The following is a 21,576-nucleotide window of genomic DNA, read 5'->3' as shown; positions in this document are numbered from 1 at the left end:
AGAATCTGAAAAGTTGACAATAGCATAATACTGGCAAGGATGTGAAGCACAAGAATGTTCACTCATTGCTGGTGAGGATACAAAATGGAGCAGCCACCCTAGAAGAAGATAAATATAATATTCCTTTGTGATCCAGTAATCATGCCCTTAGGTGTTTGTCTGAGTTGGGAACTTATATGCACACACATTGCTACACATGAACATTTATATCGGCTTCACTCATCCTCACCAAGCTGTTAGCAACAAACGTGTTCTTCAACGGATGAAAGGTAAATGGTATTACCTTTCAACGGGATCTTCTCATCAATAAAAAGAAACAAGCTATCAAACCACTAAGAGACATAGAGGAACCTTAAATGCTTATTGTGAAGTGAAAGAATCCAGTCTGAAAAGTCTCCATACTGTAGAGACCCAACTAGATGGTTTTCGAGAAATGGCAAGAGTGTAAAGGCAATAAGACTATCAGTGGTTGTCTGGGGATTGGGTGAACAGGTTGGAGGAATGAACAGTTGAAGGACAGGAGATTTTAAAGGCAGTAGCTTATTCCGTATGGTTCTGAGAAGGTGGATACAGAACATTATGCATTTCTCAAAACCCACAGAAATTTACAGCTCAAGGAGGGATACTTCACACATGGAACTTCAAAGAAACTCATTTTAAAAGTTGGAGAATGACTGGAAGGAATGGAGGCTTTGATAAGAGAATGTAACTGTATTTCAAATATATGAGTCAACCTCATGAAAGGAGGTTGGGGAAAGGTGTTGACCCAGGAGCTCTGGAGGGAGTGATGTCTGTGAGATTAAGGCACACACAACTGCATATCCACTGCACATGGGCTGAAAAGCTTGTTAACTAAGGGATCAGCAGTTCTGATACGGGCATATGATGTACTGGAACTGAACAATTAAGTAAGTGGAGGGCAGCTGGCCATAAACAGATTTTTCACCATGGAAGTGGGAATTTGTAGATAAGCAAGGGAGGACACTCTAGAATGATCCACGTGGTAATGAATTAGACTTGCAGATGTCAGAGTGGCTTTTTACTTAGCTTAATATAGATATAGATGGAGATAAAATATGTATGGATATGTGCTTGTACACAAGTTGGCACATCTCTTTCTCTGCTCTGTCAGCTGAGACGACTTCAAGAACGATGTCCTCACAGCAGTTAGGACACTCAGAGCCCAGTCTGTGACCTCCTATATCATTCTCCAATAAAAAGAGCCAGGCTCTTTGAAGAAATGACTTATTTTACCACAGGGACAGAACATAACCCAGTCGGAAACAACCATAGTACTAGAACTTAAGGAAATACAGACCCAAATGGAAATTAAAAGGACTTCCACTGGCTCAAACTGGAACACTTTCAGAACAAAATAAAGTGTATTACATGAGAGCACCAAGCACCAAATGAATATCCACGAGTCAATGCTGATACAGTGAATCCATGGGAGGGAGGAGGCATGTCTCTCATGAGAAGAATCCCAAATTATTTATGTAGATATCCCGTATCCAAGGAGGAAGGACATGACCCCTCACTGTGTATGTGAGGGCCACACACAGGGGCTTCCTCCAAATGGTGCAACACGCAAAGAGGTGGGGAGAGAGTGACATGGCAGTGGAGGATCCCAGGAAACACCACATCGCCAGGGGATTGGGTTTAACATCAGCAGTCATGCTGCTGTGCTGCTACTATGTGGCCTTTGTATGACATGATAGAAGTGGCACTTCACCTCTGAGATCTTCCTCCCCCAACCCATAATCCCAGTGAGAAAACCCATGAGGAAAACATCATGTGAAAAATATCAAATTCCAATAAAAAGGCACCTTATAATCTCAACAAAGATTTCAAAGACTGGATTTCATCAAAGCCACCAAAGACATTGCAAAGAGGGAAATCCTGAAATTTTTTCAGGCCAAGGGGAAGCAGAAGAAACACGGCAACTCAATGCAACGTCATGTGGGATCTGAGAGCAGAGGAAGGACATAAAGTCAACCTAACAAAATTTCAATGAACTATGGACTTTAGTTATTAATTATCAATATTGGTTCATTCACTATAACAACTCTACCATAGTAATGTAAGATGCTAATACTAGGAGGAAGTGGATAGAAAGATTTATGAAAACTGTATACTATGAGTTCAGTCTTTTTTGCAAATATAAAATTGAGGGATCTCTGGGTGGCTCAGCAGTTTAACGCCTGCCTTTGGCTTAGGGCATGATGCTGGGGTCCCAGGATTGAGTCCCACATCAGGCTCCCTGCATGGAACCTGCTTCTCCCTCTGCTTGTGTCTCTGCCTCTCTCTCTCTCTCTCTCTCTCTCTCTCTGTGTCTCTCATGAATAAATAAATGAAATATATAAAAAATATGTAAAATTGATATAAAGTTTATTTTTAAAATAAAGAATTTTAAAGAGAAAAAATATGCAATAGAAAAAGACCAAGAAGTTATTCAGCAAACAGTGAGATCAAATTATAAGATGCAAAAATGAAGGGTAGTCAATACATTTTAAAAGATAAAAAGGAACAGAGCAAGAGAAAGAAAGAAAAGAAAATCTCTGAAAATTTTCTAAAAGTGATGAAAGATACAAGACTACAGACTCAACCTTTAAAGTAGGTTCCACTCCAGCATGGAGTCCAACGTGAGGCTTGAATTCAGGACCCTGAGATCAAGACCTGAGCTGAGATCAAGAGTTTGATGCCTAACTGACTGAGCCACCCAGGTGTCTCAGTAAATAAGATAAAAAAAAAAATTAATCGTACCTTGGCACACTTACAAAATACTGTCATAGCAACATCTAGATTAGTGTTTGACCAAACACTGGGTCCCATCGCCTAGCTAAATCAACTCATAAGATTATCTTTCACATGGAATAAATGTTCCAAATAAGTCAGAGTTTGGTAGAATGTATTTTATTTATTTATTTATTTTTTTTTTTTTTATGATAGTCACAGAGAGAGAGAGAGAGAGGCAGAGGCACAGGCAGAGGGAGAAGCAGGCTCCATGCACCCAGAGCCTGATGTGGGATTCGATCCCGGGTCTCCAGGATCGCGCCCTGGGCCAAAGGCAGGCGCTAAACCGCTGCGCCACCCAGGGATCCCGGTAGAATGTATTTTAAAAGTGGCTCAATTGTATACTTTTTTTTGTAAGAATTCACTTTATGTCGAATAACACAAATAGATTGAATGTAAAATGAGTGAGAAACATATGCCACGGAAATAATAACCAAAAGTAGAGCAGGGCTATCTCCACTAATATCACATAAAATAGACTTTAAGTCAAACATCATTAGAAGAAACAGACACGGACGTCATATGTTGTTAACTTCTAGTTTATTCTATTGAGGTTGGAGAAGATACTTTGGATGACTTCAATATTTTTAAGTTTATTGAGACTTGTTTGGGGGGCCATATAGTTTACCTGATGAATATTCTATGTGCACTCAGAAAAAAAAAATATATGTGTGCAGCTGTTCTTACATGCACTGTCTCGGTACATGTGTTTCAGGTCCGTGGTACAGGACTCTTCTTCCAGTGGTTACTGGAGTTCTGTTCCATCAGTCTTCCCAGCAGTGAAAGTGGGGGCACAGAGGTTGCCCACCAATAGGGTGCAAGTGTCTATCCCTCTATTTCTGTCAGTTTTACCTACCTCATGCACTTTGAGGATCTTTGATTGGTGTGTATATGTTTAAAATTGTTCTATCTTCTTGACGTGTGGAGCCTTTAATCAGTATAGAGCATTAGATTCTAAATAGCATCCCTGGGAGGTAGATGGAAATCAAATAACACCTTCACGGGTTAAAGAAAAATGTACATTGAAATTGGAACTGATCACAAACCTATCAATGAAGAATAATGGAACCGTAAAGGCAATTTGGGGCAAACAAATTCTCAGAAATGTAACTCTTAAATGCTCATACTTGAGGTAATATGGGAGGGACACACGACTGGAAGAGGTGAATAGGCTAAAAAGAAAGATGGCCTGGATTGAGGGGCGTCCGAACCCAAGAGAGGGAAGGAGAAGAGGTAGCCCTCAGCAGGACAGAGGGGAGAGCCAGGGCAGTCTGGGGAGGCATCAGCCCAGACTGGACCAGGTCAGAAATCTCCAGGATATGCTCATCGTATGGAAGGAAATGGACAGAATGCCCAACAGAAAGACATTCCGTGACGTCGCCTCAGTAGAACGCTAAGCGTGCAGGAGGCAGAGAGGGCCTGAGAGCAGGAACTGACAGGGATGGAGTTGCTCTGGGAGAGGGAGAGGCATTGAGGTAGTCGGCCTGGCCGTGCGTGGCCTCTGGGGTTCTAACGATGAAGGGGTCGGGGTTGGGCAGATCACCACGGGAAACATGGGAGGAAGGACAAATGGACGGTGTCCTGGGGAAGGCGGGAGTGAAGCTGGGCAAATCACTATCCTCCATAGCAAACTGCAATAAATACTGTCACAGAATAAAGCCCAGTAATTAGCAATTAATACTCACAAGTATAGAGGCAAACACACAAAAAAGTAAGGAAAAGAATTGGATGTGGTCGTCGCGAGGGGGCGGGGATGGAGAAGTACAGGGAGGTGGCTGCATCTCACGCAGCATGTTATCTCTAACTTATGCGCAAGTATAATTCTACTAAAACTAAAAGCTGAATTAAAAGTAAAACAATAAGAAAGGAATGTGATTATATCCTGAGGGCAATAAGGAGCTCCTGTATTTCCTCAAGCTCCAATCTACTTCTGCTTCAGTAGGACCGCTGGCTGCGGATGTTGATCAAAGAAGCAAAACAAAACAAAACAAAAATTAAAAACAAACAAACAAAAATAAAAAAAAATAATTTAAAAAAGAAGCAAAACAAAGTCTACTGGGCTACCTCACATTTTCTAAAATGCAGCGAGGGCGTCTGAAGACGGGGAAGCTTGCGGCCAGACTACACGGACAGGGTTGACATGTGCTTAATTTGGGGTTAATGAGGTTGGGTGACTAGCAGAGCTCTGAATCTTACTCCATGACTACTTTGATGATTCTGAGATCCTGATCATTTTTTAGGAGGAAAAGGCACACAGGATGGGTAATTACACGTCTCTCTTTGGTGTGAAACCTAACAAAGCCACCCAGTAATCCCAATTTGTTCCTACCGATTGACGGAGCCATTTGGACACCCTTCCTATCATCAATTAGAGTTTTATGCATAATTAAATGGTACAACTAATTAGTGCACAAAGAAATAAAAAGGTCAACTGATGAATAATGGAAACTCTCCACTTGAACAGCAAAATACCATTTCGAAGGCAGTGACTTCCACGCAATGTCATTGAAGCCACAAAGCTAGAATTGTGAGTCAGATTTTCATTTCAGGTCTAGAAGTTTTCATTTATTTTCAATTAGGTCACTGAATTGTGTAGCTTTGCAAGAAAATGAACAGAGAAGTGATTTATTTACACGATGAGCATCCTCAATCATAGGTTAATACGGGTAAGCAGCTTAAATAGTCGGCGACACATCATTAATGCTCCATAAATATTATCTATTGTAACCACTATTCCAGGCCTAAGGGGGTGTCACTATTTATCCTGCGGAAGGTTTAATAAATAAACTTCACGTTCTGTATGGTCACGCAGAGGAGCTCCTAGCATTTCTTTCTATTTTCACACACATGTCACTTTAATGAGTGTGGTTTTGTTCTTTCTCTACGGAACCTCTTCATAGGAATCAGAGTCTGTGCAATGAAGTGGCTCACGGTCTCCACCACATCTGAGAACACCTCCCTCTTTCCTGTCTCTGGGATCACCCAAGGCCACGCCGGTGCCACGGTGGCAGGAGTAGGTACAACCTCCCGCGCTCTTCGGCAGCCTCAGCACCCCGGGCGTCCAGCTTCACATTTCCCTGGTTCATTATTCTGGGGTTTGGCCTCGTCCCCACGACGATTCCCCGTGGTAGCATCCCTCGCACACTTTTGACTCATTAAATAGAACAATCTTTCCCTTTTAGATGGAACCAAAGCATAAAAAGGAAGAGTCAACTGATTGTAATATATTATTCTGAACATACGTTCAAATAAGTAGCACAAAGTATGAGGTTATTTTTTTTGTAAGTAGGCTCCATACCCAGTGGGGAGCCCAACTTGTGAGCTTGCGCTCACGACCCCGAGATCAAGACCTGAGCTGAGATCAAGAGTTGGACGGCCAAGCGACGGAGCCTCCCAGGTGCTAAAGGATAAATTCTAATTTTTTTTTATTTTTTTTAATTTATTTATGATAGTCACAGAGAGAGAGAGAGAGAGGCAGAGACACAGGCAGAGGGAGAAGCAGCCTCCATGCACTGGGAGCCTGATGTGGGATTCGATCCGGGGTCTCCAGGATCACGCCCTGGGCCAAAGGCAGGCGCCAAACCGCTGCGCCACCCAGGGATCCCTAAAGGATAAATTCTAATATAAAACCTAAAAGATACAAAGGGTGTGAAGGGAAAAGCACTGGGTCTCAGCGATTCCACGGTGAACTTTGTACTGACGTGGTCACGGGTGTGAGGCCGGACTCTGGGGTCCGTCTCGCCCTCCAGGATGCACAGCGCTGTCACCGGTGGCGACTTCTCGGCCACGTCCATGGTCCACACGATAATAGCGCCTCTTAAAACCGAAGCCGACTTTCGCGCCCTGAAGCATGGTGACCCACCCCCTGCAGGCGGCTCGGCCCTCCAGGTCGGCGTTGTGTCCGCGGCGGTGCCCTGGCCCCCTCGACGCCACTGTGAGGAGTGTCCCCGTGGCTCCCCACGTCCCTGCCTCGCGGGCCCTATGGCAGCTCAGAGAGCGCAGCAGGAAGGTCGGCGCCGTGGTGGGGGGGGGGGGGCTGTAGCTCCACCATCCCGTGTCCCCTCTGCCCTGCACTGAAGAGCAAGCAGCCTTTCAGGGTTTGGCTGCGATGCAACACATGCGAGCCATTTTACCCAGGACGCTACACCGATGCAATTACACTTATAAGTAAAATATATACATAGAGTAATTAACTTATGGGCAAAAGCCTTTTTTAAAAGATTTTATTTATTTATTCACGAGAGACACAGAGAGAGAGGCAGAGACCCAGGCAGAGGGAGAAGCAGGCTCCATGCAGGGAGCCCGAGGTGGGACTCGATCCCTGGACCCCGGGGTCACGCCCTGGGCCTAAGCAGATGCTCAACTGCTGAGCCACCCAGGGTCCCCCGAGCAAAAACATTTTTAATTTTAAGCTGCAACTACATATTTTTAAAAGCAGATCTATTTAGTAATGTTTAGAGCGAGAGCGCAGGCATGAGCAGGGGGAGGAATGGAGGTGGGGGGGGCGAGCAGGCTCCACGCTGAGCACAGGGTCCCACTGGGGCTGGATCCCGGGCCCCTGGGATCACAACCTGAGCCGAAATCACGACGTGGACGCGCAGCCTGCGGAGCCGCCCTCGCACCCACAGCTGTGCATTTTCTAACGTCACCTGCTACCAACACTCCGACGTTTGGATCCCAAGCACTAGGTGCAAGGAGGGAGAGCAGCGTGGATTGGGCAGGTGCAGAGAGGCCGCTGGTGCAGACAGCCCCCTGCGTGGGTCACGGGCGGGCCCTGGGAGCAGCTGCGGCCCACGTCACCCAGGGCTGCGGCCTCAGAGCCAGCAGGTGCACGGCGTGGCTCCCCGGGGAGCCGTGCGGGGGGGGGGGGGGACTCTTCCGGGGGCTTCCCACCACGGGGCAGCTGCATCCCCTCTGTGCAGCTGAGGAAGTCAGAGCCCAAGGGGTCCAGCGGAGGCCCTGGCGGGAGTGCAGCGTCGACACCAGCCCAGTCCCTCGAGGAAGACGTCAAATCCAGACTCACAGCTTTTCTGCTCCCATCCGAGAGGCAAACAAAGCTCCCCCAGAAGAGGTGCTGTCGGTCTTGTGTGTAAAACCACAAGGTGGTGGAGACAGAGCATCCCACGCCTGCGTGAGCACGGGAGCCCGCTGGGACTGCCCCACATCAGTCACCGAATCCACGGCCCCCCAGTCCCTAATGGGATCATCCGGGAGCATCTCAGAGCCTCAGACAGGGACGGGATGGGAGGGGATGGGACGGGCAGGGACGGGCAGACCTGCTTGGGGGGGCCCAGCACACCACAGACATTTTCTGCAAGGGGACACTCAGCCACGTCAGGGAGGCTGCCTCTCTTCCCCAGGGCCCCGGGTGGCAAAATCACAAATGAAGGACCTGCAGATCTCGGGGGCCAGGAGGGCCACGGGAAGCCACAGGTCGTCAGGTGTCACGAGCACGCCAGGGCCTGATGCCGAGTGGAGCTCTGCTCCCGGGGGGCCGACTTGCAGGGCGCTGCCGTCCAGGGCGGCAGAGAGCTGGCGAGAGGCACACCCCGTCTCCTCTTCGCACCAGCATCAGCCGGGGGGGACGTGTGGGATGTGCAGGGACGTCCCAGGCCGCAGCCCTGCAGGGGCTGGAGTGAGGCCGGACCTGCCGGCGTCCCGTGTGGCCACGGCCACCAAGGCCCGTGGGGGCTTGTCCCGGCCCGGGACTGTGGGGAGACAGCGCCAGCAGCGCGGGGCCAAGCGGCCACCACCTGCCCCACCTGCCCGGGTTCCACGGGGGAGCTGCCTCCGTGGCACACGGTGCGCTTTGGCCTTGCGTCTGGCCAGCCCGAGCCCTCGCGGGGCCCACGGTGGACTCTGACCACCCAGAGTCCTGAGGGCAGCCCAGTGACCTAGGACCCCCGCCCTCCCCCCGGCCACGAGCTCCGTGTCACACGCCGCGCATCCTGGTCGCTCCCGGGGCTCGGCCTGCATCGCTGCTCTTCGACTGCGAGACCACAACCATCACACGGACCCGGGCACCCCCGGGAGCCCCCCGACCGCGCTCCTGCCGGTAGGTCCCTCACGGACCCCGGCCGGTGCTCCAAAGCCCAGGTGGGTCCCTTCACTGTCCTGCTAAAGGCAACCCCGGGGCGTCTCATTCCTGAATGACAACCTCCAGCGGCCCCCACAGCCCTGGGGAGCAGAAAGGCCCCCGGAGACCTAATAACCGGAGTCTCCACGATCGGTCGCGGGGAGTAAACTCACGTTTTCAAAGGCAAAGTTCTTCCCGAGAAGGACTGATCTTAATATAAAAGCGACGATGCGAGTCGCTTATGACGGGGGAGGCTCCCAGGAGGCCCGTCCGCAGTGGGGAACACCGGGGGACAAGCGCTGGCCGCCCCGAGCCCCCCCCGCCCGGCGGCCCACCCGGCCCACCCACGAGCGCCCCGCGTGGACCCTGGCGCCAGCTGGACAGAATCACCCACCGTGAAGCGTAGCTCGTCACAGGGTGTAGACGGGCCCGAGCGGCACGGAGGACGTTGTCCTGGCCAACAGCACACACGCGTCCATCTCCACGTGACTCGGGGTCCGCGCCCACCGTGGGGACGGTCACGCACACCGTGCACCTTACTAGACGCTGCAGGGCGAGCCTCCGTCCCCGTCCCGACCCCCGGAGCCCTCAGCGGCCCTGCGCCCTTTCTCAGGCTTCCAGACCACGTGTGTGCGAAGCCTTTTGCTCACCTGTAGGAAAGCACGTCTGAGACTCTGCTCGGCAGGATGATGTTTTATTTCATTCATCATTTTTTTTTAGAGGCGGGGAGGGGCAGAGGCAGAGGGAGAGAGAGGGGATCTCACGCGGGCTCCACGCCCAGCACGGAGCGCGAGGTGGGGCTGGCCTGCGCCCGAGACCGCGAGCTGCCCTCCTTCCCCAGCTCTCCTGTATCCCGTTCCACAGGTGTCACGTAGCTGCTTTAACCCCTTGCCTCGCCCTTGGATCTTGCCCCCAATACTGCACCCACGGGATAAAATGTAAGATAAAAATGAAAATGCTGCCTTCCAAGCAGTATTGTGGGGCTGTGCGAGCTCCCCTCTCGCCCCAGCCTTTCTCCCGGAGCGTGGCGGAGACCGGGCCCGGCCCGCAGACCCGGAGCAGCCCGGCTGCTGACCCCGCCGTCGGCCGGGACCCCGAGGCTCTGGCCCACCGACAAGGTCTGCAGGGCAGGCCGAGGGAGCTCCGGGAGCTGCTGGCTGCAGCCGCCTTGTGATCCTTTTTCCCTTCGGGCTTGGGGTCCAGGTGCACTCGGAGACTGGCGGCCCCAGACGGTGCGGTCCATGCCCGATGCCGTCCCTCACGGGGACTCAGGCCACACAGACCGAGGGCGGGGACGGCTGTGCAGCCCAGGGAGGTGGGGGGACTCAGGGGCCTGGAGGGAAAGGCGTCCTTGGGAAGGTGTGGATTGGCTGGTGCGACAGCAGGAGTCAGAGTCAGGTCGTGGGGAGTCAGGCTTGGGCCCTGGGGCAGCGAAGGAGGTCGGGGTCGGGCCACAGGGGTCAGGCTCGGGCCCTGGGGCCACAGAAGGTCGAGCTCGGGTCGTGGGGGTCACACTCCAGCCGTGGGGATCAGGATCGGGCTGTGGAGGTGGTTGGGCTCGGGCCCTGGGGCCACAGGGGGTTGGGCTCAGGCTGTGGGGGTGTCGGGCTCAGGCCGTGGGGATCGGGCTCAGGCCGCAGGGGTCAGGCTTGGGCCGCAGGTGTCGGGCTCGGGCCGCGGGGTTGGACTCAGGTCCTGGGGTCTTGCGGGCTGCATCCCCCGGCCACACACGCCTCTTGGGCTCCGGGTCCAGGAGGAGAGCGGCCCTGGGGGCCACACGACCCCCCGCCGACGGCTCCACACGGAGGGGAGACCTGCGGGCTGCACAGGCCAAGAGTGCGGTGGCGGGATGCCGGGGGTGTCAGCGTGTGCGGCACCGGGTGGCACAGCCCCCACCCACGGCGGTCCTACCGCGGTTCCCAGGAGCCGGGGCTGAGGGCGGGCTGCGGGGGTCCGGGTCGGCGCCCGGGCGGGGGCAGGGCAGGGGTTGGGGTGTGAGGCTCTCGGCCCCTCCTGCACAGCCGCACCACAGGGGGAGGGAAGTGGGGGCAGGGGCGGGAGGGGGAGGGGAGCAGGCGCAGAGAGGTGGGGAGAGACGGGGAGGGGAGGGGGTGCCTAGCAGGTGCCGTCTGGGGCCACCGGCCCATCCATGGCTCCTGGGAGACCAGGGTCTAGGCGGGCAGGAAAACCTCATTCTGGAGGCTGCTGGGGGTTTTCCTTTTATTGTCAGTGGTCTCTGGCGTGTGGTCGCTGGGCTCAGGACACCCAGGGATGGCCCATGTCCCTGCGTCCCCGCGGCAGGTGGACCCGAGCGGTCCAGGGACTCAGGACACCCAGGGATGGCCCGTGTCCCCGTGTCCCCACAGCCCCGCAGCCAGGTGGGCCCGAGCAGTCCAGGGGCCCTGCTGGGTACTCCTGGGCGCCTCCTTCGGGTGTGATAAGCAGGCGGCCCCCTGGGCAGCACGTTCCACGTCATCGCTCGGCAGCGTCAAGTCTGCAGGAGGAACTCACTCCCATTTTTCCCCCCGAACCATGACGACGCAGGCTCGCCCTTGGTTGGGGCGGGAGCAGCATCCCTCCCTGGTCTAGGAGAACCGTGAGGAGGTGGGAGATCTGCCGCCGGGCCGCTCGCCGGGCCACACGTGGGGGCTCACCTGTCGGGGGCCTGCGGTGCTCACGTGGGGGGGCAGGGAGCCCACATGGGTGTCCTGGGAGCCCTCCCCGACCCCCCAGCGCCCCCCTCCTGGCCGCACCCTCGCGTGCATGTACCCGCGCGAATGAATTCACACCGGAAGATAGAAATCTAAAATTAAATATTTAATTAGAACTCTGATTTGCTTTAAAGATAGGTGGCATTGCACAGGCTATAGTACACTCTCTTTATAATTTTTTTTTCTTTTTTGACAAAAAAAGATACTGTTGATTTTAACAGGCCACTTTAATATTAATACATGTGTGATAGGATCGGAACTGAGAATCAGCTAGAGATGGTACATTGTACATTATTGGGAAAGTTACAGTTCTGTATCGTAAAAACATTTATCTTTTTTTTTTTTTAACAATTTACCTACATTAATCAAAAAATTACAGCATATTTAATAATTTTACAAATTCTTCATAAAAAATATATCTCTGTACAAAAAGGTCGTTTGCACCTACTTCATGTCAGCAGCATGTGGCGAGATGGTAACACGGGGCGGGCGGAGATGCGGTGGGTTTCCTGATCGTGACACCAGCGTTCTTTCCCCCTGTTTGAGAATAGCTTTTTTTTTTTCTTTTTCTGTGTGTGTGTGTGTGTGTGTGTGTGTGTGTGGTTGTTTACAAAATATCTTACAGAAGAAAAAAATTATTGCAGCTAGCCTGAAGAAAGGCAAAAGATGTGTGAAACAAGCAGCAGTTTTAAACAGCTCTGAAGCACATGACGGTGTTAGCTGGGGTCCTTCCAGCGCCCGGCTCCGGGGGTTCCAGGAGGCTGTCGCCGCCCACGGGGCCCTCGACACCCGGCGGGAGACCTGAATGCTCCCGCACACACCCGGGGACGAGGCTACGCAGCCTCCCCGCAGGAGGATTTCACGGAGTGGGGTGGGCTGTTTTTGTTTGTGTTTTTCTTTTTTCTTTCTCGTTTTTGTTTGTTTGTTGAGAACATGCTCCAAACTGGCACCCAAAGGCCGGGTTGACTCTGCACACAAAGGAAAATAACGTCTAACGTGATATGTGGTTTCTGTGCGTGTGTGTGTGTCCTGTCGGTCCAGGAGTTGGTGACGTCGTTGACCGGCAAGCAGGTCAGGGACGGGGGAAGAGCGACATTGGTCCAGACTCCAAAGTCAGCGTTTTGCACCTAGTTTGAATGACTCAAACTCAGATATGTACAAGGTATTTATATATATGCACGTATGTATAGATATATACACCTGGCTAGGGCGTCCCCCGCCCCGGCTCCCCCCTGCACTCGCCGCCCCCCAGCCCCCGCGTGGTTCTGGCTCCCGCTGACCTCCTCCGGCCCCAGGACAGCTCGGGCGACGCCCCGGGTCACGCAGCACATCTCCGGGCGCGGTAGCGGGCGGGCCGGCCGGCGGAAAGGGGGCACGGAGCTCTGCATGGTGCTCAGGAACGGGGAGCGGGATTCCGAAGGCCGAGAAGCCCCCAGAAGAGGTCGGCCAGGCCCTCCTAACGGCGCTCGCCCCTCGGAACGACGGACAGAACAGTGGGAACCAAAGACACGAAGTCCGCGAAAGCGCTCACACCGACACACACGACTTGGACGGATGAGCTCTTATCCTGACAGGTGTTTGCGACTTTTTTGTTTTCTTTCTTTCATTTTTCACGTTTGAAGTCCTGCCTTGAGACGCTCGACAGAGAAACCAACGTGTCCGCCTCCACGCCAGGTGTGGCCGTGTCCGCCGGGCGCTGTGGACCCTGGCCTGGGAACGAACCCAAGACCCCGATGGGAGAATAAGCATCATCTGTTCAAAACGTCTCCGACCAAACCGGTATCGGTGAAGACAAACAGGATCTTCGCCTGGATCTGGTTACATCCGTCGTCTCCCCGCCACGTCCTGGCCTTCACGCTTTGACCCTACCCACCCCGGGAGGGGAGGTCACACCGACCGTCTTCAGACCATAACTCGGAACGTACAGAGAATACATTTTAAAGGTGGAAAAAAAAATCAGCCAAATCGTCTCTGCTTCTGGGCTTCGCAGGAAACTGAAGCCACAGCAAAGTACGAAACGTGTCCTCAGGCAGGGAGCGTGTGCGTCACCGCCCCTTGCCTCCAGGGGAACACGCGGCATCTGGATCCTGGCCCGGCCCCACCGAGGTCAAGGCGCCACCTGGCAACCGTCTTTCCAGCGTGGCCCGCGGGTGGCGGCGCCCGGGGGGCCAACCACGGCGCATGGGAAGACGGCGGTGGGCTGACCCCGCACGTCCTCGAGCTATCGGAAATAAATTAACTATTGACATTTTGTACATGGCAGAGAGACACGCTGCGACCCGCCCCCGCCATCCCGCGCGGCCGCGGTGGCGCTCCGGGCGATCCCGAGCGGGGGACCGTGTGTGCAGGAAGAAACATAAAAAGGCCTCTTTTTTTTTTTCCTTTTTCGACATCTTCGATGAATTCGACACACACATGTAGCTAAAGGAAGCAGTAATAAAAGAAATGTCTTCAACACCGCATTTCCCTCTTACACCTGTGCCACGTCGGCGACACTTCCTCTCTCTAACACCAACTGAACGGATGGTGGATGTTTCGCTTGATCGCGTGGGAAGATGCTTATATACAATGGAGCGTGTGTATAAACCCTGTGTAAATAGTTTATTTTTTTTTTATCAGAATCTTACTCAGTCATTCATAACACACTAGTGCAAAAAATTGTGCATCAAAAATTCTGCAATAGGACAGCTGACCGGGGGAATTTGCGGACGGCCCTAGGAATGGACACTGAGCGGACCGGTGAGTCCTCAAAGCTTGTCAGGTCTCAGGAAGGACAGAGTGAAGCGTTTGCAGGTGTGTGCGTCTACCAGAAAGGTGTCTTCTTCTTCTTCGAGAGAGAGCTTTTTTGTTGTTGTTGTTGTTGTTTTTCAGAGTGTTCCTATTCATGGGGGTTAAAACAAGAACAAAAACCAGAAAACAACCGAACGGCGTGTTGTGGTGTTGTGGTGCTACCATTTTGTCACCGCACCCGAAGGATGTATCCACGTGCCCAGGAGATTGCATTGAAGGGCATCCCAGCCACACAGAAATAGGAAAGTCCGAGGCGTCGAGCCCGCAGCGGCGGCCTGACTCGCAGCCTTCCCTGCGCGCGCCGTGGTTCCCGGCCGCCGGGTGGCGGGGCTCGTGCCGTCCCGTCCTCGCCAGGCTGCGGCCCGCGACCGGTCACCGCGCAAAGCCAGGAGTGCAGGGGGGGTCTGTGGCACCAAAGGAGTTACTGCTTGTCCGTCGGAGGTATGGCTATGAGTCAGTCCTAAGGGGCACTGAGGGCTATACCACTGTGCACACTGTGTTCAGAGTCGTGTCAAACCGCACAGCCTTGGCCTCTGTGGGCTTTAAGTTTGTGTCATACATGGGGTTTTCAAAGGAAGCTTGTCCGTTGCTGTTTTCGTGTCCCGCGTAGCCATTGTACTGAACTTTTGGTCTCGTTCTAAAGGGCAAAGAAGGGACAGACCGTTAGCACCCGGGGTTCGAGAACAGAGGCTCAGGGACTGAGGCCGCAGGTCGGCGGTGGCAGGGCCCGCGCACGTCCTCGCCCCCCACACCTGCCGCCTCCCCCTGATCTGCTCCTTCCCAAACCAAGGAACTGTCTGATTCCTGCGAATACTCTTGGCCACCGGGGAGGGCCCGCCGTGCCGGGGTCCCTGGGATTTGGGGATAGACACCTGCCCGTCACCTCACATGACCGTGGGGAAGTCATTCCGGAAAGCGGGACGGCTTCGTCAGCACGTCGCCCCTTCAGGACTGCTTGGGGGGAGGGAAACAGAAACACAGACTCTATCCACCACCCTCGTGACCGTCGCTATCTGCCGGCGGTGCTTGAGGACGTAACGTGGCCGGGGACCAGGTTCGCAGGAGACACCACACTGCATCAAACTATCGGTTACATTGACTATGTAAAAGGAAACCCCTGAGTATGACCTATGATTAGAGAACTGAAGGATATTTATTTATTTATTTATTTATTCATTCATTCTTCTTTCTTTCTTTATTTATTTATATTTTTTATTTATTTATTTATTTATTTATTTATTTATTTATTTATTTATTTGAATGGAATGATTTTTATTTCCATTTTTAAAGATTTTATTTATTTATTCATGAGAGACACAGAGAGAGAGAGAGAGAGAGGCAGAGACACAGGCAGAGGGAGAAGCAGGCTCCTGCCCAAATTGAAGAATTTTTAAATGTAAAAGACATAAATCTATCTAGTCTCTGCCCCCCCCCCACCCTTTTCCAGAAGAAATTACATAAGAGAAATACGCCAGGTGATCAAAATAGAACTTTAAAGACCCACACCAGCGAAAACATCCCTGGATATTGGATGTGATGATCCTTCCGTAATTTCCTAGTAGATATCTATCTATCTATCTATCTATCTATCTATCTATCTATCTATCTATAGATATATATATATATATATATTTAAACATTTTATTTTTAACTATTCATAGAGACACAGAGAGAGAGAGAGGAGCAGAGACCCAGGCAGAGGGAGAAGCAGGCTCCATGCAGGGAGCCTGACATGGGACTTGATCCCGGGTCTCCAGGATCACACCCTGGGCTGAACGCAGGTGCTTAACCGCTAAGCCACCCGGGCATCCCCCCAAATAGTATTTTAGAACAGTTTAGCATAGTGTCACATTCTTCCAGGAAATACATCATCCAGAAAAAGATGAAATATATAAGGACTTAAAATTCCTCCACAGCTTAGTTTCGCTTTTTTTGGGGGGGGGAGTGTGTGGAGGGAGGAGCATCCACAAAACTCCAAGGAAAGGATCTATTTCATTGAGTTGGTTTTGTCAAGTGTTGACATTTTTCAGCTAGTGAGGGTATGGAAATTAAGAGATAGAACACGTTTTCAAGGGATGGAACACGTAATATCTCTTAGTACGTAGTAAGAGCTCAGTTTGTATCTGGCGAAGAAAGGAATAAATCAACAGTTTAAAAATCACAGATTTGTGGAGTTGAAAGTGTTCATAAAGAGCATTTTGGGGCAGCCCGGGTGGCTCAGTGGTTAAGCGCTGCCTTCAGCCCAGGGCGTGACCCCGGGGGGCCTGGGATCGAGTCCCACGTCGGGCTCCCTGCATGGAGCCTGCTTCTCCCTCTGCCTGGGTCTCTCTCTCTCTCTCTCTCTCTGTCTCTCATGAATAAATAAATAAAATCTAAAAAAAAAAGCATTCTGTTCAATCTTCTGCTGGAAGGTGGAAATAGCACCCTAATATCCCTGACTGTGGACCTTGAAGTAGAAAACCGGTCCTTTATTGCATCTTTCGATCAACTATGAACTATAGCATGTTATTTCTTAATCCATTTATTTATTCTCCTAAAGTTCACTCCTCAAACTCGGCCTGCTGAAAACGTATGGCAAATGGCAGAGCAAAACCTTGCCCCACGAGCATCCTTAATGTCTGAGAGAATGCTGCAGAGCCGTGCAACACACATATGCACGTGACAGGGAGCAGACGCATGTTCACCAGACCAGCGCTTTACAAGCACAGCGTTTTCGTACCGTTGGCGTTTTCACAGTACCTGTGTTTGTAGAGGTAAAATGCAAACCCTGACAAAATTAGAGCAAAGAATGGAACCAGAATGGCAGCCGCGACGGAGCCACTACTAGTGCCGTGGTAATGATTTGAAGAGTCTTGATCAGATTTTAAGGGATCTGGAAAATAAAAGGAATAATTAATTTGCGGTACCGTACTCATACTCCAACAAACGTAAATTTACGGTAAATTGTATAAATGGGTCCAAACTCTACAGGAAGCGATGCCACAGCCAGACTGGTAACTTTTTTTGGAAGGTCTTAAAATCTATGTTGATGATCAACTAACAGAAACTAGGTCTCTCCATACATGGCATTTCGTTCTCCACATGGGAATATGTGGGTGTAATCTCTCTCATCTTATGCAAAATTCGTTGCAGTTTAAGAATACGCAAAAGAAGAACGTGGTTCAATGTCATAAGGTAAGTTTATAAGGACACAAAATAGTGATAAAACATATTTCCATCCATTAGAAGGGAAGGCAGATGTAAAAGCCTCAAACATCACAAAGGTGACATAGTCGTGAATTTATGATCCATATCGACAGAATGGCAGATAGATGTGTGGCCTTGCGAGGGATGCAGACACTGAAAATTCAAATCAGCAAACATCTATTAAGGAATTATTGCCAAATAAGGAGGTTTGTTCTTAGGAGTTTACTGATAGAATGAATTTTGAAATGTATTTGCCTGAATTGGATGAGCCCACTCAGTGTGCGTGTGCAGTGGATTCCGAGTAGGGTCGTCTGAACCTGTCAGAATTGCTGCAAAGAAGCCGACCTGGTTTTAGAAGTATATTTCCAGCATTTATGGAATGTCAAATAAAAGAGAAGTTTTATTTCACTTTTTTCCACAAACCACAAATGTAAATGAGCAATCAAATATTAAATGTATTTAAATAGCTTTAAAAATATATCATTTTCACATTTAAGGCGTCATAATGATGTGATGTGTCTCATCAGATTGTCTCAGCAGATTCAGGATTTTGCAACTCCTTACCATTGTAAGGTCTAATATTTTATAACATATTTCTAATGTATTTCATAATTGGTCTTGGCTCTTTGTAACTTAACCCTATTTCTTTAGAGCCTTTCTTATCAGCATGTATCAATCGGATTGCATGTTTCATTCTCAGATGCCTTCACCACCCTCCACGGAAAGGGAAGATGTCAGACACTTGTCTCTAAACGTCGCATCCCGTTGGAAGCCCCCACCCTGGGCACTGAATCGGAGTGGCTGACGCAGAACACCCCGAAATGGTGGGAGCCCAGCCTGTGGCTGCAGCAGAGGAACAGCCTGAGGACGGGCCGAGTGCCCGGTGGTGCGTCCAGCGGTGACCCCACCTGCACTGGGAGCTGAGTCATAGCACTCAGGGGGGCACCAGCTCCTCTGATATGAGGTGACGTTTAAATATCAGGACACCTCCGCTGCCTGGCCCACAGAACGATGCCCAGCACACAGCACAAACAGCGCAAGTTCGCCGGGCCCCATGTTGATAGAACAGAAGCTCCGTTATGCCGGGGAGCTGGCTGGCCAGCTCTCCTCCTGAATCCCCGGTGCCTGCAAGAGAACCTAGAACACAGTGGTTGCTCACGGTGTGCGTGGAAGTGAAACGGGGTGCAGTACCTCAGCACCCACCAGCCTCCGTCGAGTTACCCCGCCTCATTCTCTAGGTTGCTGTAGTTCTGTGAGTCTCTCTTTGCCTCATTCTAATAAATTTGGGTTCTGCTTAAATTAACCAAAGTTACTGTTTATCACCTGCAGACAAGACTATCTACTTTCCACCATAATAGGTATCAGGCTTCTTGCCAATAAAATCATGGAAACCCGGCATGCCTCGGGAGGCTGGGCATCGTAATGCAGAGCGATGTAAGAGATCTGTGGGAACTATGGAGCGAAGCGTATTTTGAGGACATTATGCCTTCAGAAGCTCCTGGTTAATTGCAGCTATTTATTTACCCTTGCTTCAGTAATTTAAAGGGCGTGCAGTAGTGTGCGCATGATATTAATGAAAATGGCATAAAAAAGATATAAATAATAGAAAGGACAATGGAAATAAAGTGTCACTCTTTGCCCTTAATGCTAGGCTTCCTCTTTATGGCTGTTTTTTCAATGCCCTTCCAGCCATGTACTATTGATATGTATGTTAGTTTCTCTTCTCATGCTTTTCTAAACAAAATGGGAAAACTAAATACATTTATTTATTTTTTTTTGTATTTGGCTTTTTAAACTTAACCATATATGTTTGAAGTTCTTCATCAGCACACATGAATCAGGTTTATTTCGGAGGCGTATAGTATTGTACTAATTGGCTATGCCAGAATTTTTCCAGCCAATCTACCTTTGAAGAACATTTGGGCCATCTCCAGTATTGTCCTAATGCTGCGATGAAATCTTGTTCCTATGACCAGACATCAGCAGGAGTCTAAATACACAGGGTAAATCCTACCCCGTAGAATCACTGCCTAACAGAATTTCTAACTTCCACTGTTGCCCGATCTTACCTGATTGCCCTCCACAGTGATGCTTCACTTTCATTCCAACCACTGTTCCCTGAGGGCTAATACCAAAACGCTGGGCAACCGCATCACATCCAGCTGCCACCCTCTTCCCCTGGCCTTCCCTCTCCTCCCATCGGCCCCCCTTCTTCTTACTATTACTATTACTCCTGCTCTGACAAATCAAACGTGGAATGTCCTTAGTTTCTCATTTACATTTCTTTGCTTAAGAATGAAGGTGAGCATCTCTTCATATGTGATAAGCTAACCCATTCAGTGTTTTTAAAGTTCATTATTGAAAGGAATTCATGTACCAGAGAATTCACCCACAGTATATGTAAGTCTACTGATGGACAAAGACGATGTGACGTATATATGTGTGTGGATCTGTATATGTGGGATGTGTATACACACACACAAGCCATGGAATAGGACTCATCCAAGGGAAAAAAGAAGCAGCAGCAGCTCTTGCCATTTGTGACAACGTGGGTGGACCCAGAAGGTGTTATGCTGAGTGAAATAAGTCAGAGACAGAAAGACAAATACCATACGAGTTCACTTGTGTGTGCGATCTAAAAACAAACCAAACAAAAACCAAATAGGCCTTATGCTGAGAACAAACTCATGGTTGTCAGAAGGGAGGTGGGTAAAGGGATGGTTGAAACAGATACAGGAGATTAAGAGGTACAAACTTTCAGTTATAAAATAAATAAGTCACAGGGATGAAAAGCACCACATGGAGAATATTGTGAAAAGTATCGTAATAATGTCGTATGGCGACTACACTTATCGTGGTGAGCACGGACTAATGAATAGGCTTGGAAACCCTGTGTTGTACCCCTGAAACCAACAGAACATTGCCTATCAATTATACCACAATAATAAATTAAACACAAATAAAAATAATAAAGCAAAAATAATAAATAAGAATAATGCATACATACAGCCCACAGTTCCTTTAGTATATTCACATGGCATTACAGTCATCGCTATGGTTTGATCATAGAACACTGCTGCCTCCCCTAAAGGAAACTCCGTGTCCCTTGGAGGTCATTGCTCACGGCCCAACCTCCAGCTCCAGCCAACCCCCGATCTGCTGTCTGTTTCTTTAGGTCTGCTTGTTCTGGGCAGTTCACAGAAATGGAATCATACAATATATGGGTTTTTTTTTTTTGCATATATGAATGGTTCCTATGAGGAGAGACTTCCTCATAAGGTCTTTCCAAGATAATATTCCATTGTATGGATATACCACATTTTGTTCATCTCTTCATTAGTTGATGGGCATCCAGGTAGCTTCCACGTTTGGGCTTTTGGAATCATGCTTCTAGGAGCACCGTGCACATGTTTTCGTGTGAACATATGTTCTCACATCTGTTGTGTCGGCCAAACACGTAGAAATGGAATGGCTGTGCCTCAGGGTAACTTTATGTGTAGCTGCTTCCTCCAGCAGCGGGACCACTTCCACGGGCCTTCCACAAGTATGAGGGTTCCAATCTCTTCACACTTCGGCCACCGCTTGTCTGTGTGATCAGTGCTCACCCAGCGTTCGTGAGGTGGCGTCTCAGTGCGGTTTCATTTATGTTCCTCGAATGACTCATGACGTTGGGCATCTTTTCAGGTGCCTACTGGCCATTTGCATATTTTTGAAGAGATGTCTAATCAAATCCTTTGCCAACTTTTAAGTTAGGTTATTGGCTTCTGTATTAATGAACCATAGGAGCCCTTTATATATTCTGGGTACAAGTCCTTTATCAAATGCCTACTTTACACTGCTTTCCTTCCATTCTGTTTACATGTGTACGTGGGGTTGCAGATGGGGCAATTCAGGTTAAATGGGCAAAGCAGCCTATCACTAGGTTTCTAACAGACCAGCCTATCACTAGGTTTTGCATTAGAGTGGTCTTTCCACCCAACTTGGGTTAATATTCACTTAATGATCATCACTTTCCTCCAG

The 21,576-nt window shown here is 50.0% G+C and overlaps 1 protein-coding gene across 1 annotated transcript in view; it reads right to left on the bottom strand.

Annotated features, from left to right (window-relative positions):
* Positions 1–11,665: 11,665 nt before the first annotated feature.
* CSMD1 (CUB and Sushi multiple domains 1) overlaps positions 11,666–21,576 on the bottom strand; it is a 1,850,581-nt gene continuing 1,840,670 nt past the window's right edge. The window contains exons 73-74 of the mRNA XM_038560546.1: positions 17,110–17,242; positions 11,666–15,007 (exon numbers count right to left, since the gene is read on the bottom strand). Of these exons, the coding sequence (XP_038416474.1) occupies positions 14,848–15,007; positions 17,110–17,242 (293 nt within the window). The 3' untranslated portion in view covers positions 11,666–14,847. The remainder of the gene's footprint in view (positions 15,008–17,109; positions 17,243–21,576) is intronic.

This window comes from Canis lupus, chromosome 16 (genome assembly GCF_011100685.1).
Source record: "Canis lupus familiaris isolate Mischka breed German Shepherd chromosome 16, alternate assembly UU_Cfam_GSD_1.0, whole genome shotgun sequence".
Classification (NCBI taxonomy): domain Eukaryota; kingdom Metazoa; phylum Chordata; class Mammalia; order Carnivora; family Canidae; genus Canis; species Canis lupus.
This window is presented reverse-complemented; position numbering and strand designations above follow the sequence as displayed.